Source organism: Nicotiana tomentosiformis, chromosome 8, assembly GCF_000390325.3.
Source record: "Nicotiana tomentosiformis chromosome 8, ASM39032v3, whole genome shotgun sequence".
Taxonomy (NCBI): Eukaryota; Viridiplantae; Streptophyta; class Magnoliopsida; order Solanales; family Solanaceae; genus Nicotiana; species Nicotiana tomentosiformis.
In genome coordinates this window covers 102,816,848-102,836,375 of record NC_090819.1, presented here as the reverse complement: position 1 = coordinate 102,836,375, position 19,528 = coordinate 102,816,848, and the positions used below count along the sequence as shown (strand labels likewise).

Below are 19,528 nucleotides of genomic sequence, written 5' to 3'. Positions count from 1 at the left end.
ACCTATCAAAAAGCATTGAGATTCAACTAGGGCAGATATCGATGACTCTGAATAATCGTCCCCAAGGGACGTTACCTGCGGACACCCATGTTAATCCAAAAGAGCAGGGCCCGAAGCAGCTTATGGCAGTAAGTCTAAAAAATGGTAGAGACCTAGATCTAGAGCAAGAAATTGCTCGCAAAAGCCGACCAATTGAAACACTTGTGCCAGTACCCATTGAGGTAGATGATTCAACATGGTTAACTGAGGTAACAATACAATATGCAAAAGAGAGCACAAGCAAGGAAAAAGAGGTTGCAAAGGAGACTGAGGTTGTGTAAGAAACAATAGTAGAAGTAGTGCCCGAGCAAGATAAAACTCAAATCATAGGAAGGAAGCGACTTCCAGCACCATTCCCACAGAGATTGGCCAAATATTAGAAGGATGAGCAGTATAAGAAATTCATGGAGATGTTGAAACAAATCAAAGTGAACATTCCACTGATTGACGCATTGAGGGAGATGCCTGGGTATGCCAAAATGATGAAGAATTTGATGTCTCGCAAGTTTGACTTCCAAGACTTGGCCACTGTTACACTAACCCAGACCTGTAGTGCTATCGTGACGAGACCCATAACTGAGAAGTTGTCAGACCCAAGGAGTTTCACAATCCCATGCACAATAGGCAGTTATGCTTTTGCTAGACCATTGTGTGGTTTAGGGGCAAACATAAACTTGATGCCCTTGGCTATCTACAAAAGTTTATGCATTGGAATAGCAAGACCCATATCCATGTTACTACAGCTAGCCGATCGGACAGTGAAGAGGCCATCAGATATCCTTGATGATGTACTAGTGCAGGTTGGAAAGTTTGTGTTTCCAGCATATTTTGTCATTCTAGACTGCCGAGTTGACGAGGAGATTCTCATAATTTTGGGAAGCCCATTCTTGGCCACTGGGAAAGCTCTAATTGATTGTGAAACTGGAGAGATAAAAATGAGACTGAACGATGAAGAGATAACATTCAATATGCAGAAGTCTATGCAGCGACCAAGTGAATTTGCTAACTGCTCTCTGATAGGAGATGTGGATGTAATTTTGGAGGAGGAAGATAAGACTCTAAATGCTAAAGACCCTCTAACAGCATGTATCATGAACTTAGAAGAAGTAAATGGAGAGGACTTGGCGGAGTGGGTGCTGGCTCTTGAAGGCCAAGGGTTCTGGAAAAGAGAGCTCGAATTTGAGTCTTTGCATTTAGAAGAAAGAAAGACTCCTCCAGCTAAGCCATCGATCGAAGAGCCACCACAGTTGGAACAGAAACCGCTACCACCTCACCTTAGGTATGCTTTCTTAGGACCTAACTCAACTTTACCTGTTATTATCTCATCTGGTTTGTTAGATGTGCATGTAGAACAACTTTTGCAGGTATTAATAGAGTGCAAAACTGTAATTGGTTGGACCATTGCAGACATTAAGGGTATCAGCCCGGCCTTCTGTATGCATAAGATTTTACTGGAAGATGGCCACAAACCTTCCAGAGAACATCAAAGAAGGCTGAACCCCAACATGAAAGAAGTTGTGAAAAAGGAGGTGATAAAGTGGTTAGATGCGGGAATCATTTTCCCCATCTCCGATAGCAACTGGATTAGCCCAGTTCAATGTGTGCCAAAGAAAGGTGGAATGACTGTGGTACAAAATGAGAACAACGAGCTGATCTCAACAAGAACAGTCACAGGATGGCAAATTTGTATGGACTACAGAAGATTGAACAAGGCAACCCGAAAAGACCATTTTCCCCTGCCGTTCATTGATAAGATGTTAGATATATTGGTTGGGAGGTCCCACTTCTGCTTTCTGGATGGATACTCGGGGTATAACCAGATCTCTATTGCCTCGGAAGATAGAGAGAAAACATCATTCACCTGTCCATATGGCGTCTACGCTTTCCGGAGAATGTCGTTCGGCCTATGCAATGCACCCGCCACATTTCAAAGGTGCATGATGGCCATCTTCACATATACGGTAGAAGACATAATGGAAGTCTTCATGGATGATTTCTCAGAGGTGGGAGACTCATTCAATGACTGCCTTAAGAATCTGAAAAGAGCGCTGAAAAGATGTATGGACTAATCTGGTGCTCAACTGGGAAAAGTACCATTTCATGGTACAAGAAGGTATAGTCTTAGGGCACCTAGTGTCAAGTAAAGGCATTAAGGTAGATCGTGCAAAGGTTGATGTGATAGAAAAGTTACCACCACCCACTTCCATCAAAGCAATAAGAAGTTTCCTTGGCCACGCCGGTTTTTACAAATAATTTATAAAAAATTTCCCAAAAATTGCTAACCCCTTGTGTAAACTGCTTAAAAAAGATCACCCTTTTGTGTTTTCTGATGACTGTAGGGTAGCGTTTGAGGAGTTGAAGAAGAAACTGGTGACTGCACCAATCATAGTGGCCCCCGACTGGGGGCAACCTTTTGAGCTGATGTGTGATGCAAGCGACTATGCTGTGGGAGATGTTCTTAGGCAACGAAAAGATAAAGTCATGCATCCGATATACTATGCAAGTAGAACTTTGAGCGGCACCCAACTAAATTACACAGTGACAAAGAAGGAGATGCTAGCTGTGGTGTTCACATTTGATAAATTTAGCTCATACCTGATAGGCTCAAAGGTAATTGTTTACACTGACCATGCTGCCCTCAGGTACCTAATTGAGAAAAAGGAGTCAAAGCCGCACCTAATTCAATGGGTGCTACTGCTACAAGAGTTCGACTTGGAAATCCGGGACCGAAAGAGAACAGAAAACCAAGTTGCTGATCATTTGTCTAGGCTTGAAGGAGCGGGAAAGAAGGTTGAGGTGGAGGAGATCATGGAGACTTTCCCAGATGAAAAACTTTTAGCAACGAGCCTTGAGGCTACACCATAGTATACAAATATTACAAATTACCTGGCAAGCGGTATTGTTCCATATGACTTGTCTTTTGTGCAAAAGAAAAAGTTTTTTCGTGATTGTCGCATGTATTTCTGGGATGAACCATATTTGTTTAAGATTTGTCTTGATAGCATGATCCAGAGATGCATTCCCGAGACAGATCAATCTTCTGTTTTGCAGGCATATCGTGCTTCACCATATGAAGGACATTTTGGAGGTGTAAGGACAACTGCTAAAGTGTTGGAGTGAGGTTTTTATTGGCCGATGCTGTTTAAAGATGCACACTTCTGGGTTAAAAGTTGTGATGAGTTCCAACGGACGGGGAATATTTTTCGTCGACATGAGATGCCCATGAACCCAATTCAAGAGGTGGAAGTATTCGATGGATGAGGTTTTGTCAGCTCATATAATAATAAAGTACATACTTATAGCGGTGGATTATGTCTCGAAATGGGTAGAAGCCGTGGCACTTCCAACAAATGATGCGAAGGCAATTATTGGTTTCCCGAGAAAAAATATCTTCACCAGATTTGGAACTCCAAGAGCTATCATCAGTGATGGGGGCAAGCACTTCTGCAACCGAGCCTTTGCAAAGTTGTTGGAGAAATATGGCATTCGCCATAAAGTTCTACTCCGTATCACCCACAAACAAGTGGGCAAGTTGTGATGACCCAAAATATCATCTTTAAATTTAATAATTAATTCTATATTCTTAGACCTCGTAAAGCACTATTTATCATTCTTCGACTTGTGTGCGCAGTCCGTTAAATTTTTCGAAAAGTTTTTATGTGAAAAATGGAAAACAAATATGAATTTGAGCTTTAAACGTTTTCAGTAAATGGACTCGGATCAGTATTTTGACAGTTCTGATAGGTCCGTATTGTGATTTGGGATTTGAGCGTATGCCCGGAATAAAATTCCGAGGTCCCTAGCCCGAGATATGGAATTTTGATGAAAAATAAAGTAAAATAAAAAGTTTAAGTTCAAATAGTGACCGGATGTCGAATTATGTGCAAAGGACCCCTGAATAGAATTTTGATGATTCCAACAGCTCCGTATGGTAATTTTGGACTTAGGAGCGTGATCGGAATTTTAATTGGAAGTCCATAGTGAAATTAGGCTTGAAATGGCTAAAATAGGAATTTAAGTTTGGAAGTTTGACCGGGGAGTTGACTTTTTGATATCGGGGTCAGAATCCATTTTTAAAAATTTTCATAGCCTCGTTATGTCATTTATGACTTGCGTACAAAATTTTAGGTCAATCAGACTTGATTTGATAGGTCCTGGTGTTGTTTGTAGAAATTGAACGTTTCAAAGTTCATTAGGCTTGAATCTATGGGTGATTCTTGTTTTTAGTGTTGTTGGATGTGATTTAAAGACTCGACTAAGTCTGTATGGTGTTTTAGGACTTGTTGGTATATTTGGTTGAGGTCCCGAGGGGCTCGGACGTGTTTCGGATGGTATTTAGAGTATTTTCCTTCATTTTGGCACTGCTGGTAGCTGCTGATTTCTAGTATTTTAAATCTTCTTCGTGATCGCGAAGATTGGGACGCAATCACGTAGGCTTAGTTGAGGCAGTGTTAATTTTGTTCTTCATGATCGCATGAGGTCAACCGCGATCGTATAGGTTTGGCAAGCTGTGCATCGCTATCGTGTGGCATTGTTTGCGATCGCGTAAGGTTAATTGAGGGTTGCTAAGTTTTGTGCTTCGCGATCACGTAAAGCAGGTTGCGATCGCGTAGCTTTGAGACCTTGTGACTCGCGAACACGTGAAGAGGACTGCGATCGCGTAGAGCTGGGAATTCTGTGCTCTGCGACCGCGTGAGTATATACGCGATCGCGTAGATTTAATTTGGGCAGTGGTAATTTCTGCTTCGCGATCGCGTGTGGCTGTTTGCGATCGCGATGAGTAAAAGCCTGGGAAGAATGTTTAGGTTCTGAAGCTCGGATTGAGGCGATTTTTGAGAGATTTTCAGAGAAAACGTTGGGGTAAATCGATTTTCCGACCGGAATCGGAAAATCGAGGAAAAAGCATACTACTTTGTTAAATTGGAGCAAGTCGAGGTAAGTGACTTATCTAACCTTGTGTGGAGGAAATTTTCCCTAGGATTGGTATTAATTATAATGTGATGAAAGTCGTGTACACGAGGTGACGAGTGTGTACACGGACTTAATTGTGAAGATCACTGTTGCATATTAATTAATTTATTAAATCTTGTTATATTCTCCATCATTGATTTGATTTGTATACTTTAAATTTGCTTGACCTTTTCCTTCTAATTGTTTTATCTGTTGGTTGAAACTTGGTTTCTTTTATTCTGTGCATTATTTGAAATTGAGTTTCATTAAATTAAATATTATTAATATGAAGTATTTGACATTTTAAATTTGGTATTGAAGCAATGTATTAAAGATCTGAAAATGGGACATTTTTAACGAATTGGAGCTCGGATTGAGGTGATTTTTGAGAGATTTTCGGAGAAAACATTGGGGTAAGTGTTCTTAACTCAATCTTTGTTAGATTACCCGAATCTATCACTGTTTTTAACATTTAATTGATGAATTAAGTTGGAAAAAATTTGAAAACCCTCTTGGATAGATTTAAGGATTTGAGGGTCGAACTGTTATTGGAATTTAATCATTTTGGTATGGTTAGACTCGTGGTTGAATGGGAATTCATATTTCGTAACTTTCGCCGGATTCCGAGACGTAGGCCCCACGGCTTATTTTTGGGTTAATTTCGGATTTTTTATTGAAAAATATAGCATTTTCTTACAGAATTAATTCTATAATTTTATTGACTGTATCGAATTAATTATGACTAGATACGAGTCGACCAGAATCAGAAAATCGAGGAAAAAGCATACTACTTGGTTAAATTGGAGCAAGTCGTGGTAAGTGACTTGTCTAACCTTGTGTGGGGAAAATTTTCCCTAGGATTGGTATTAATTGTAATGTGATGAAAGTCGTGTACACGAGGTGACGAGTATGTACACGGACTAAATTGTGAAGATCAATGTTGCATATTAATTAATTTATTAAATCTTGTTATATTCTCCATCATTGATTTGATTTGTATACTTTAAATTTGCTTGACCTTTTCCTGCTAATTGTTTTACCTGTTGGTTGAAACATGGTTTCTTTTATTCTGTGCATTATTTGAAATTGAGTTTCATTAAATTAAATATTATTAATATGAAGTATTTGACATTTTAAATTTGGTATTGAAGCAACGTATTAAAGATCTAAAAATGGGACATTTTTAACAAATTGGAGCTCGGATTGGGCAATTTTTGAGAGATTTTCAGAGAAAACGTTGGGGTAAGTATTCTTAACTCAATCTTTGTTAGATTACCTGAATCCATTACTATTTTTAACATTTAATTGATGATTTAAGTTGAAAAAAATTTGAAAACCATCCTGGATAGATTTGAGGATTTGAGGGTCGAACTGTTATTGGAATTTAGTCATTTTGGTATGGTTAGACTCGTGGTTGAATGGGCGTTCATATTTCGTAACTTTCACCGGATTCCGAGACGTGGGCCCCACGGGCCATTTTTGGGTTAATTTCGGATTTTTTATTGAAAAATGTAGTATTTTCTTACAAAATTAATTCTATAAATTTTGTTGACTGTATCGAATTAATTATGACTAGATACGAGTCGACTGAAATCAGAAAATCGAGGAAAAAGCATACTACTTGGTTAAATTGGAGCAAGTCGTGGTAAGTGACTTGTCTAACCTTGTGGGGGAGAAATTTCTCCTAGGATTGGTATAGGTGAAGAGTGTGTACACGGACTAAATTGTGAAGATCACTGTTGCATATTAATTAATTTATTAAATCTTGTTATATTCTCCACCATTGATTTGATTTGTATACTTTAAATTTGCTTAACCTTTTCCTGCTAATTGTTTTACCTGTTGGTTGAAACTTGGTTTCTTTTATTCTGTGCATTATTTGAAATTGAGTTTCTTTAAATTAAATATTATTAATATGAAGTATTTGACATTTTAAATATTGTATTGAAGCAACGTATTAAAGATTTGAAATATTATTTTGCTAAATTATTTATTCCTGAATATTTTTGTAAGATTTTTGTACTCATTGTGATGGAGCCGTGAGCTCTTTATTATGAAAAATTATTATTGATGATTTATGTTAGCATGAGCCGTGAGCTCTTTATTGTGAAAAATATCATTGATTTATTTTGGCAAATTGAAATATTTGGGCACTTAAGGTGCAAATTGTGATATAATGTGATATTGATACGCATGTGGTAGTATAAGGTCTGGGTATTAAAACTCATATAGTGAGATAAGGGTGGCTTGATATGCATGGCTAGTAGGGGGAACTACTAAGAGTCATGCGGTGTGATAAGGATGGCTAAAATGCGGGATGCTATTTCGGAAAAAATATTTTCTTTAAAATAAATTGTGAAGGCTTCCGCGGTGAGATAAGAAAATGAGATATTGTGAATTTATTTATGATTTGGGACTACGAGGCGGTACCTCGGTAGTGCCCTTGTTGATATTGAGTTATGGCCATAGTTGCCTTCGATTAATTATTGTGATTTTCATAAAGTTGAAAGAAATTCTGTTTTGATTCCACGAGATATTATTTGCAATTATTTGGTGTCATTAAATGTGACATACTATTTGATTCATTTCCATAGTCATTTTATCTTATTAAATTGTTTAAACATTTTTTCATGTCATTATCTATTCTCCAGTAGGGCCTGACCTGACCTCGTCATTACTCTACCAAGGTTAGGCTTGGCACTTACTGGGTACCACTGTGGTGTACTCGTACAACGCTTCTGCACATCTTTTTGTGCAGATCCAGGTACATCTTACCAGTCTAGACGTTAGTGAGTTACCTGTGCACGGAGACTTCGAGGTATAACTGCCAGCGTCCACAGACTCTGAGGTCCCCTTCAATCATTTTAAGTTGCGGCCTTATTTTTCTTTAGACCTTGATACATAGAAACATTGAAAATAAATTTTTAGAAGCTTGTGACTTATTTCTACTGGTTTTTGGGAGTTATAATTATTTGAATTGTAGTTTATTTATTTCAGATATTTATGATTATTCCGCATTGATAGGCTTACCTAGTCTTAGAGACTAGGTGCCATCACGACCTCCTACGGAGGAAATTTGGGGTTGTGACAAGTTGGTATCAGAGCACTAGGTTCATAGGTGTTATGAGTCACAAGCAGGTTTGGTAGAGTCTTGTGGATCGGTACAGAGACGTCTGTACTTATCTTCGAGAGGCTATGGAACTGTTAGGAAATATTCACTTCTTTGATTCCTTATCGTGCGCCTTTGTTGATTTCAAAGTTCTAAATAATTGTATTTCTATTCTCTCACAGATGGTGAGGACACGCACAACTGGATCTGATGATCAGACACCCGTGCCCCATGTTGGAGCCGCAAGAGGCCGGGGATGGGGTAGAGGCCGAGTCAGAGGTCGAGGAAGACCACATGGTGCAGCCAGAGCACCTGCACGAGCTGCTGCACCAGAGCCACCAGTAGCTCCAGTTGGAGAGCAGGCACCTGAGACACATGTTACTACTCCTGCACTTCAGGAGACTCTTGTCCAGTTTTTGAGCATGTTTGGCACTTTAGCTCAGGCAGGATTAATTCCACTTGCTCCTACCACATCTCAGGCTGGGGGAGGAGCGCAGACTCCCGCCGCCCGTACTCCAGATCCACGAGCCCAAGTTGACCATGCCCCAGAGGTTATACCAGTGCAGCTAGTTGCCCCAGTTCGGCCTGAGATTAGGACAGCAGTTTCAGAGGGGGAACAGCTCAGGCTCGAGAGGTATAATAAGTACCACCCTCCCACTTTCAACAGTTTAGCTTCAAAGGATGCTCAGGGTTTTCTGGAGGAATATCACCGTATCCTTCGTACTATGGGTATTGTGGATTCTAATGGGGTTTCTTTCATGACATTCCAATTTAGAGTAGCAGCCTACCAGTGGTGGCGGGCATATGAGTTGGATAGTCCGGCTGAGGTAGTTTCACTTACTTGGACTCAATTTTTAGATATGTTCTTAAGGGAGTATGTTCCTCATGGCCCTTCTCCTGCTCACTTCAGCGCTATTATGCGGCCCGCAAAGTGATTCTGCGTTCGCATAATGGACTGCAGAAATGCATTTTTCCGCCAAAAAATAGTCTTAGAGATGCATGGCGCGCAGAGTTTGAGCAGCTGCGCCAGGGTTCTATGACCGTGTCAGAATATGCGGTCCGATTTAGTGATTTGTCTAGGCATGCACCAGCCTTAGTTGCTACTGTTCGAGAGCAGGTTTCGTAAATATATTGAGGGTCTTCACCCTAGTATCAGATACAGTATGGCCCGAGAGCTGGAGATGGACATCACATACTAACATGTGGTGTCAATTACTAGGAGATTGGAAGGTATACAGACTCGGGAGAGGGAAGAGAGGGAAGCTAAGAGACCCCGATATTCTGGCACATATAATAATTCTCGTGCCCCAATTGCAGCCCATCATGGTAGAGGTTATGTGAGCCATCCTATTCATTCAGCACTTTCAGCTTCCAGCGGTATTCCGACTACTCCCAGACCTCAGGTTCCATATTATGCACCACCAGTGTCTTTTGTACCTCCTGTACGGGGTGCTTTCAGCGGGCAGTCTAATCGATCAGGCCCGAGCTAGTCCCAGCAGCCACGTCCTCCGAGGGCTTGTTTTGAGTGTGGTGACACTTGTCATATTATGAGAGATTGTCCCAGATTTATGAAGGGTGCCCCTCCACAGATTTCTCAGGCCCCACCTATTCCACAGGGTCCTCAGGCTTCTCAGGCCATGATTACTGAACCAGTTTCCACTCCACCTGCACAACCAGCTAGAGGTGGAGGTCGGGCAGGTAGAGGTTGCCCTAGAGGGGGAGGCCAGGCTAGATATTATGCCCTTCCTGCTAGGACAGATGTCGTTGCATCCAATTCTGTTATCACAGGTATTATTCCAGTCTGTCATAGAGATGCATCAGTCTTATTTGATCCAGGCTCCACTTACTCTTATGTGTCATCTTATTTTTCCTCGTATTTGGGCATATCACGTGATTCCTTGAGTTCTTCTGTTTATGTATCTACACCCGTGGGTGAATCTATTATTGTGGACTATGTGTATCGGTCGTGCTGAATTGTTATTAGTGGTTTTGAGACCAGGGCTGATTTATTATTGCTCAGTATGGTGGATTTTGATATTATTTTGGGCATGGACTGGTTGTCACCCTATCACGCTATTCTTGATTGTTACGCCAAGACGATGACGTTGGCTATGCCAGGTCTACCGCGGCTAGAGTGGAGAGGTACCTCAGATCATGTTCCTAGCAGGGTTATTTCATTTCTTAAAGCTCAACGAATGGTTGAGAAGGGGTGTTATGCGTATCTGGCCTATATAAGAGATGTTAGTATTTATACTCCTACCGTGGAGTACGTTCCTATAGTAAGGAATTTTCTCGATGTATTTCCAGCGGATCTTCCGGGTATGCCACCCGACAGGGATATTAATTTTGGCATTGAATTGTTACCGGGCACTCAGCCCATTTCTATTCCACCATACCATATGGCCCCAGCAGAGTTGAAAGAATTAAAAGAACAGTTACAGGAATTGCTTGATAAGGGTTTCATTCGGCCTAGTGTATCGCCTTGGGGTGCTCCTGTCTTATTTGTGAAGAAGAAGGATGGTTCTATGCGGATGTGTATTGATTACCGCCAGCTGAACAAGGTTACCGTGAAGAACAGGTATCCATTGCCACGTATTGATGACGTATTTGATCAGCTTCAGGGTACCAGAGTATTCTCTAAGATCAACTTACGTTCAGGCTATCATCAATTGAAGATTCGGGAGCCAAATATCCTGAAGACTACTTTCAGGACTCGGTATGGTCATTACGAGTTCCTTGTGATGTCTTTTGGGCTGACCAACGCCCCAGCAACATTTATGCACTTAATGAATAGTTTATTTCAGCCCTATCTTGATTCCTTCATCATTGTGTTTATTGACGACATTCTGGTGTATTCCCAGAGTCAGGAAGATCATGAACAACATCTGAGGACTGTGCTTCAGATTTTGAGAGAAAGGATTTTTGGGTCATATAGTTTCGTGTGAGGGGATAAAAGTAGATCCAAAGAATATTGAAGCAGTGCAGAGTTGGTCCAGACCGTCCTCAGTTACGAAAATCTGGAGTTTCCTTGGTTTGGCGGGGTATTATTGCCGATTTGTAAAGGGTTTCTCTTCTATTGCTGCATCTATGACCAAATTGACCCAGAAGGGTGATTCGTTTAGGTGGACCGAGGAATGTGAGGAGAGCTTCCAAAAGCTCAAGACAGCTTTGACTACAGCCCCAGTATTGGTATTACCTACAGGTAGAGGATCTTATACTGTGTATTGTGACACGTCGCGTATTGGTCTCGACGCAGTATTGATGCAAGATGGTAGGGTGATTGCCTACGCGTCCAGACAGTTAAAGGTGCATGAGAAGAATTATCATGTACATGACCTGGAGTTAGCAGCTATTGTTCATGCTTTAAAAATTTGGCGGCAATATTTGTACGGTGTCCATTGTGAGATCTACACCGATCACCAGAGTCTACAGCATCTTTTTAAATAGAAGGATCTTAATTTGCGGCAGTGGAGATGGTTGGAGTTGTTTAAGGATTATGATATCACTATTCTCTATCATCCTGGGAAGGCCAATGTGGTGGCCGATGCCTTGAGTCGTAAGGCAGAGAGTTTGGGCAGCTTAGCATATTTACCGGTAGCAGAGAGGCCTTTAGCCTTGGATGTTCAGGCCTTGGCCAACCAGTTTGTTAGACTAGATGTTTCCGAGCCTAGTTGAGTTTTGGCTTGCATGGTTTCTCAGTTTTCTCTTTATGATCGTATCAGGGAACGTCAGTATGATGACCCCCATCTGCTTGTCCTAAAGGATACAGTTCAGCACGGTGATGCCAAGGAAGTCACTATTAGAGATGACGGTGTACTACGGATGCAGGGCAGGCTATGTGTACCCAATGTAGATGGCTTGCGTGAGTTGATTCTCCAGGAGGCTCACAGTTCGCGGTACTCCATTCATCTGGGTGCTGCAAAGATGTATCAGGACTTGAGACAACACTATTAGCGAAGGCGGATGAAGAAAGACATAGTAGGGTATGTATCTCGGTGTCTAAATTGTCAACAGGTGAAATATGAGCATCAGCGATCGGGTGGATTACTTCAGAAGTTAGAGATTCCATAATGGAAATGGGAGCGGATCACTATGGATTTCGTTGTTGGGCTCCCACGGACCCAGCGGAAGTTTGATGCAGTATGGGTGATTGTGGATAGGCTGACCAAATTATCTCATTTCATTCCTGTGATTACTACTTACTCTTCAGAGCAGCTGGCTCAGGTATATATTCGCGAGATTGTAAGATTTCACGGTGTACCAATATTTATCAACTCTGACCGGGGTACACAGTTTACCTCATGATTTTGGAGGGCAGTACAATGTGAGTTAGGTACTCGGGTAGAGTTGAGTACAGCATTTCACCCTCAGACGGACGGGCAGTCCGAACGCACTATTCAGATACTGGAGGATATGTTTCGTGCGTGTGTGATAGGTTTTGGGGGTGCTTGGGATCAGTTCTTACCACTTGCAGAGATTGCTTATAACAATAGTTACCAGTCAAGCATTCAGATGGCTCCATATGAGGCCTTGTATGGTAGGCGGTGCCGGTCTCCAGTGGGTTGGTTTGAACCGGGCGAGGCTAGACTATTAGGTATAGACTTGGTTCAGGATGCCTTGGAAAAGGTTAAGTTAATTCAGGATCGACGTCGTACAGCCCAATCTAGATAGAAGAGTTATGCAGATCGGAAGGTTTGTGATGTTGCATTTATGGTTGGTGAGCGGGTATTGCTCCGGGTTTCGCCTATGAAGGGTGTGATGAGATTCGGGAAGAAGGGCAAGTTGAGCCCTAGGTATATTGGGCCTTTTGAGATTCTTGAGAGAGTTGGAGAGGTGGCTTACAAACTTGCACTACCACCTAGTCTCTCTGCAGTTCATCCGGTATTCCATGTTTCCATGCTTCAGAAATATCATGGCGATCCGTCTCATGTGTTAGACTTCAGTTCGGTTCAGTTAGACAAAGATCTATCTTATGTTGAGGAACCAGTGGCCATTTTGGATAGGCAGGTTCAAAAGCTTAGGTCAAAGAACATTGCTTCCGTGAAGGTTCAGTGGAGGGGTCATCCAGTCGAAGAGGCAACTTGGGAGACTGAGCATGATATGCGCTGTTGTTATCCACACTTATTCACTAGCTCAGGTACTTTTTCTAACTCCGTTCGAGGACGAACGTTTGTTTTAGAGGTGGAGAATGCGATGACCCAAAATGTCATCTTTAAATTTAATAATTAAATTTGTGTTCTAAGACCTCGTAAAGCACTATTTATCATTCTTCGGCTTGCGTGCGCAGTCCATAAAATTTTCCGAAAAGTTTTTATTTGAAAAATGGAAAATAATGAGAATTTGATCTTTAAAACTCAATTGAGTTGACTTTGGTCAACTTTTGAGCAAACGGACTCGGATCAGTGTTTTGACAGTTCCGGTAGGTCCGTATCTTAATTTGGGACTTGTGCGTATGCCCGGAATCAAATTTCGAGGTCCCTAGCCCGAGATATGGAATTTTGATGGAAAAAAAGGTTTAAGTTCAAATAGTGACCAGATGTCAAATTATGTGCAAACGACCCCGGAATAGAATTTTGATAATTCCAACAGCTCCGTATGGTGATTTTAGACTTAGAAGCATGATCGGAATTTTAATTGGAAGTCCGTAGTGAAATTAAGCTTAAAATGACTAAAATAGGAATTTAAGTTTGGAAGTTTGACCAGGGAGTTAACTTTTTGATATCGGGGTCGGAATCCATTTCTGAAAATTCTCATAGCCTCGTTATGTCATTTATGACTTGCGTACTAAATATGAGGTCAATCAGACTTGATTTGATAGGTTCCGGTGTTGTTTGTAGAAATTGAAAGTTTCAAAGTTCATTAGGCTTGAATCTATGGGTGATTCATGTTTTTAGTGTTGTTGGATGTGATTTAAAGACTCGACTAAGTCCGTATGGTGTTTTAGGACTTGTTGGTATATTTGGTTGAGGTCCCGAGGGGCTCGGGCGTGTTTCGGATGGTATTCGGAGTATTTTCCTTAATTTTGGCACTGCTGGTAGCTGCTGATTTCTGGTATTTTAAACCTTCTTCGCGATCGCGTAGGCTTAGTTGAGGCAGTGTTAATTTTGTTCTTCGCGATCGCGTGAGGTCAACCGCGATCGCATAGGTTTGGCAAGTTGTGCATCGCAATCGCGTGGCATTGTTTGCGATCGCGTAAGGTTAATTGAGGGCTGCTAAGTTTTGTGCTTCGCGATCGCGTGAAGCGGGATGCGATCGCATAGCTTTGAGACCTTGTGACTAGCGAACGTGAGAGGAGGACTGCGATCGCGTAGAGCTGGGAATTCTGTGCTCTGCGACCGCGTGAGGATATATGCGATCGCGTAGAGTTAATTTGGGCAGTGGTAATTTTTGCTTCGCGATCATGTGTGGATGTTTGCGATCGCGATGAGTAAAAGCCTGGGCAGAATGTTTAAGTTCTGAAAATGGGACATTTTTAACGAATTGGAGCTCGGATTTAGGCAATTTTTGAGAGATTTTTAGAGAAAACGTTGGGGTAAGTGTTCTAAACTCAATCTTTATTAGATTACCTGAATCTATCACTGTTTTTAATATTTAATTGAGGATTTAAGTTGGAAAAAATTTGAAAACCCTCTTGGATAGATTTGAGGATTTGAGGGTCGAACTGTTATTGGAATTTAGTCATTTTGGTATGGTTAGACTCGTGCTTGAATGTGCGTTCATATTTCGTAACTTTCGCCGGATTCCGAGACGTGGCCCCCACGGGCTATTTTTGGGTTAATTTCGGATTGTTTATAGAAAACTGTAGTATTTTCTTACAGAATTAATTCTATACATTTTGTTGACTGTATCAAATTAATTATGACTAGATACGAGTCGACCGGAATCAAAAAATCAAGGAAAAAGCATACTGCTTGGTTAAATTGGAGCAAGTCGAGGTAAGTGACTTGTCTAACCTTGTGTGGGGGAAATTCTTCCTAGGATTAGTATTAATTGTAATGTGATGAAAGTCGTGTACACGAGGTGACGAGTGTGTACACGGACTAAATTGTGAAGATCACTGTTGCATATTAATTAATTTATTAAATCTTGTTATATTCTCCATCATTGATTTGATTTGTATACTTTAAATTTGCTTGACCTTTTCCTGCTAATTGTTTTACCTGTTGGTTGAAACTTGGTTTCTTTTATTCTGTGCATTATTTGAAATTGAGTTTCTTTAAATTAAATATTATTAATATGAAGTATTTGACATTTTAAATTTGGTATTGAAGCAACGTATTAAAGATTTGAAATATTATTTTGCTAAATTATTTATTCCTGAATATTTTTGTAAGATTTTTGTACTCATTGTGATGGAGCCGTTGGCTCTTTATTATGGAAAAATATTATTGATGATTTATGTTGGCATGAGCCGTGAGCTCTTTATTGTGGAAAATATCGTTAATTTATTTTGGCAAATTTAAATATTTGGGCACTTGAGATGCAAATTGTGATATATTGTGATATCGATACGCATGCGGTGGTATAAGGTCTGGGTATTGAAATGCATGCGGTGAGATACGGGTGGCTTGATACGCGTGACTAGTAGGGGGAACTACTAGATGTCATGCGGTGTAATAAGGATGGCTAAAACGCGGGATGCTATTTCGAAAAAAACATTTTCTTTAAAATAAATTGTGAAGGCTCCCGCGGTGAGATAAGAAAATGAGATATTGTGAATTTATTTATGATTTGGGACTACGAGGCGGTACCTCGGTAGTGCCCTTGTTGATATTGAGTTATGGCCATAGTTGCCTTTGATTAATTGTTGTGATTTTCATAAAGTTGAAAGAAATTCTGTTTTGATTCCACTAGATATTATTTGCAATTATTTGGTGTCATTAAATGTGACATACTATTTGATTCATTTTCATAGTCATTTTATCTTATTAAATTGTTTAAATATTTTTCCATGTCATTATCTATTCTCCAGTAGGGCCTGACCTGACCTCGTCACTACTCTACCGAGGTTAGGCTTGGCACTTACTGGGTACCGCTGTAGTGTACTCGTACTATGCTTCTGCACATTTCTTTTTGCAGATCTAGGTACATCTTACAAGTCTAGACGTCAGTGAGTTACCTGCGCACGGAGACTTCGAGGTATAATTGCCAGCGTCCGCAGACTCCGGAGTCCCCTTCTATCATTTTATGTTGCTTCCTTATTTTTCTTTAGACCTTGATACATAAAAACATTGAAAATAAATTCTTAGAAGCTTGTGACTTATTTCTATCGGGTTTTGGGAGTTGTAATTATTTGAATTGTAGTTTATTTATTTTAGATATTTATGATTATTCCGCATTGATAGGCTTACCTAGTCTTAGAGACTAGGTGCCATCACGACCTCCTATGGAGGGAATTTGGGGTCGTGACAAGTTGGTATCAGAGAACTAGGTTCATAGGTGTTATGAGTCACAAGCAGGTTTGGTAGAGTCTTGCGGATCGGTACGGAAACGTCTATACTTATCTTCCAGAGGCTATGGAACTGTTAGGAAATATTCACTTCTTTGATTCCTTATCATGCGCCTTTGTTGATTTCAATGTTCTAAACAATTGTCTTTATATTCTCTCACAGATGGTGAGGACACGCACAACTGGATCTGATGATCAGACACCCACGCCTCCTGTTGGAGTCGCAAGAGGCCGGGGATGGGGCAGAGGCCGAGTCAGAGGCCGAGGAAGACCACGTAGTGCAGCCAGAGCACCTGCACGAGCTGCTGCACCAGAGAAACCAGTAGCTCCAGTTGGAGAGCAGGCACCTGAGACGCCTGTTACTACTCTTGCACTCCAGTTGTGACTTATTTCTACAAGGTTATGGGAGTTGTAATTATTTGAATTGTAGTTTATTTATTTCAGATATTTATGATTATTCCGCATTGATAGGCTTACCTAGTCTTAGAGACTAGGTGCCATCACGACCTCCTACGGAGGGAATTTGGGGTCGTTACCATACTTTTGAGAGTACAAGATTATATAAAGAAAGAATGAAACTAGTGCACGACAAAAACATTATTGAGTGAAATTTTAAGCTGGTAGACGTGGTATTATTATTCAATTAGAGATTGAGGTTGTTTTCGGGCAAATTGAAGTCAAGATGGTCCGGACCAGTTCGTGTGCTAGAGATTCACCCTACCGGAGCCGTTGCATCAAAAAATGGCTCTCGCAAGTTTAGAGTCAATGGTCACAGGTTGAAACATTACTTGGACATGGATGAGACGAAAGTAGTATCGGTGACTCATTTGCAAGAGCCAAAAATTTTGAGCGAGCCTTAAGTTCGATTGTCCGCGTCGTGCCGCGACATTAAATCGGGCGCTTGTTGGGAGGCAACCCATCTTTACTGCTTTTGTTTATTTCTATTTGTTTTTTCTTATTATTGTTGTAGTATTTGTTTTTTTTTTGTAGGATTATAAGCATAGGAGGCAAAGCCATTAGAAGAGTGCAAAAGCGAGTTAGATAGTTCAAAGGACCATATCTGGGGGGAAGTCTGAGTACCCATGAGCCGCTATTGCTTCGGCTTTGGCCTTTCAGGGTGTTTCTTGTCCACCCTAGTATTTTTTTTTCTTATCTGTGCATTGGGGACACTGCACTCTTTTAAGTGTGGGGTGGGAGAATTTCTCTAGATGATTAGTAGTAGTGTGTTAAAAAAACAAAAAAGGTAGAAAAATTTGACTTCTCCCGACGATGGATCGCATTCGACAGGTGTCTTGAGGGATTTAAGTTGAAAGAAAAAAGACAAAAAGATTTTTTTTGTTAGGTAGTATAATAATTCCCCCTTGGTTTTTCTTTGTACAGTGGTTCTTTTTCAAGGGCTTTAGTTGAACCGGGTGTAGTTAGTTTTAATTTTTAGGAGTAGAAACCACAGTGCTATGAATTGAATTGCAGCGATATCTCTTGACTTTGTTATGCCTTGAGAATAGTGAGTACTCTGGTTGTGACGTTTAAGCTTAGTGTTTGACTCTAGTATAAGTACTTTAAATCGTAGATTCTTAAATTTTCTTAACTGCTTTGACTAGAGTGTTATGATAAAACCAATCCTGAGTGAGTTATGTGCCATGTCTGTGTGAGGTTTGTATGTATTCTGTGCATGGCAGTTGATGTCTAGAACTTGCCCTCTGTGTGTGCAAAGCGAAATAGTAGTCTTGTTCAATCTGGGAAGTGATATAGATATTTTTTTGTTGAGCCAGATATATATAGTTTACCCGCCTAATTGTTATGTAACGTAGTTAACCCCTTTGAGCCTATAATCCTATTTCTTTGGCAATCACATTACAAGCATTACCCATTTGTTTGAATTAACCATCTATTTGAACCTTTTCACCTATCATGAGTACTTGAATTGTTATGAACTTTGTAAAAGTTAAAGTGTGGGGTGGTTGGTTTAGCTTTTGAGTGGAACTAATGAAATAAGGAGAAAGGTGCATTGCTTTGAAAAAGTAAGAGCCACGTGAATTGAAAAAAGAAAAAAAAAGAAAAAAAAAAAATATATATATATATATATAGTTGTATTGCTGTGAAAAATATTTCTTGATAGTGGTGACTCTTGATGTAATTGTACTTAAAGAAGTATGGAGTTAATATACATTGATATGAAGGTAGAGTTATGGTTTGACATAAGTGTGAGGTTTAAATGTTAAGGTGTATGTATTAAAGTGCTTAGGGAGGTGTAGTCACTCTTATATCCAAATGTATCCTACCCGACCCGCAGCTTACATTGCAACCAATTAAAGTCCTACTTGATCCTAGATTGAATGAGCTTGATTAGTAGAGTAGTACACTTTGGGCAAGCCTATGGTGCATCTTTTGTGGCATATAAATGTTATTTCTGAGAGTGAGTGAATGTTTTTGATCTTGAGTTCCTAATTGCTCTTAAAATTTATTGTGTGTGGAACTAATCTCTTTTGTTGTGTGAGGACACGTGATTCATGACGGAAAGGTAATGTCATTGACCTCCATGTTAGAGTAAGTAAGTTAATTGTGAATAATGCATGGTATTTGTGAGTCAAATCTTGAGGTGAGGATGTTACACCTCTGTGTTTAGTATATTTTAAAGATTCTTGGTGTGACGAATTAAGGGAATTGCTTAAAAAGGTCGTGTCTATAAGTGTAGTTTGATTGCTCGAGGACGAGCAGCGTTTAAGTGTGAGGTATTGATGTTTGGATATAATTCCATATTTTAGTACATTATTTACCTTACATTTTAGGTATTTTAATGCTAAACTATACTTTATTTGCGCGTAATGGAGTCTATTTTATGTGTAGGTACATTGGAGATGAAATTAGAGCAAAAGGAATATTTAACGTATAAAGCGTGCTCAAAAACATTAGGAAAGAAGAAATAAAGAATAGAGCAACGAAAATATGAAGCAACAGGAGAAGCACGCCCAGAAGCTCGC

At 40.3% G+C, this 19,528-nt stretch overlaps 1 protein-coding gene across 1 annotated transcript; it reads left to right on the top strand.

The window, feature by feature from the left end:
- Positions 1 to 443: 443 nt before the first annotated feature.
- Positions 444 to 1,410, top strand: LOC138897915 (uncharacterized). Its single transcript, XM_070183940.1, has 2 exons — positions 444 to 1,318; positions 1,404 to 1,410. Exons 1-2 carry the CDS (start codon positions 444 to 446, stop codon positions 1,408 to 1,410), a joined length of 882 nt encoding a protein of 293 aa, XP_070040041.1.
- The last annotated feature ends 18,118 nt before the right edge of the window (positions 1,411 to 19,528 follow it).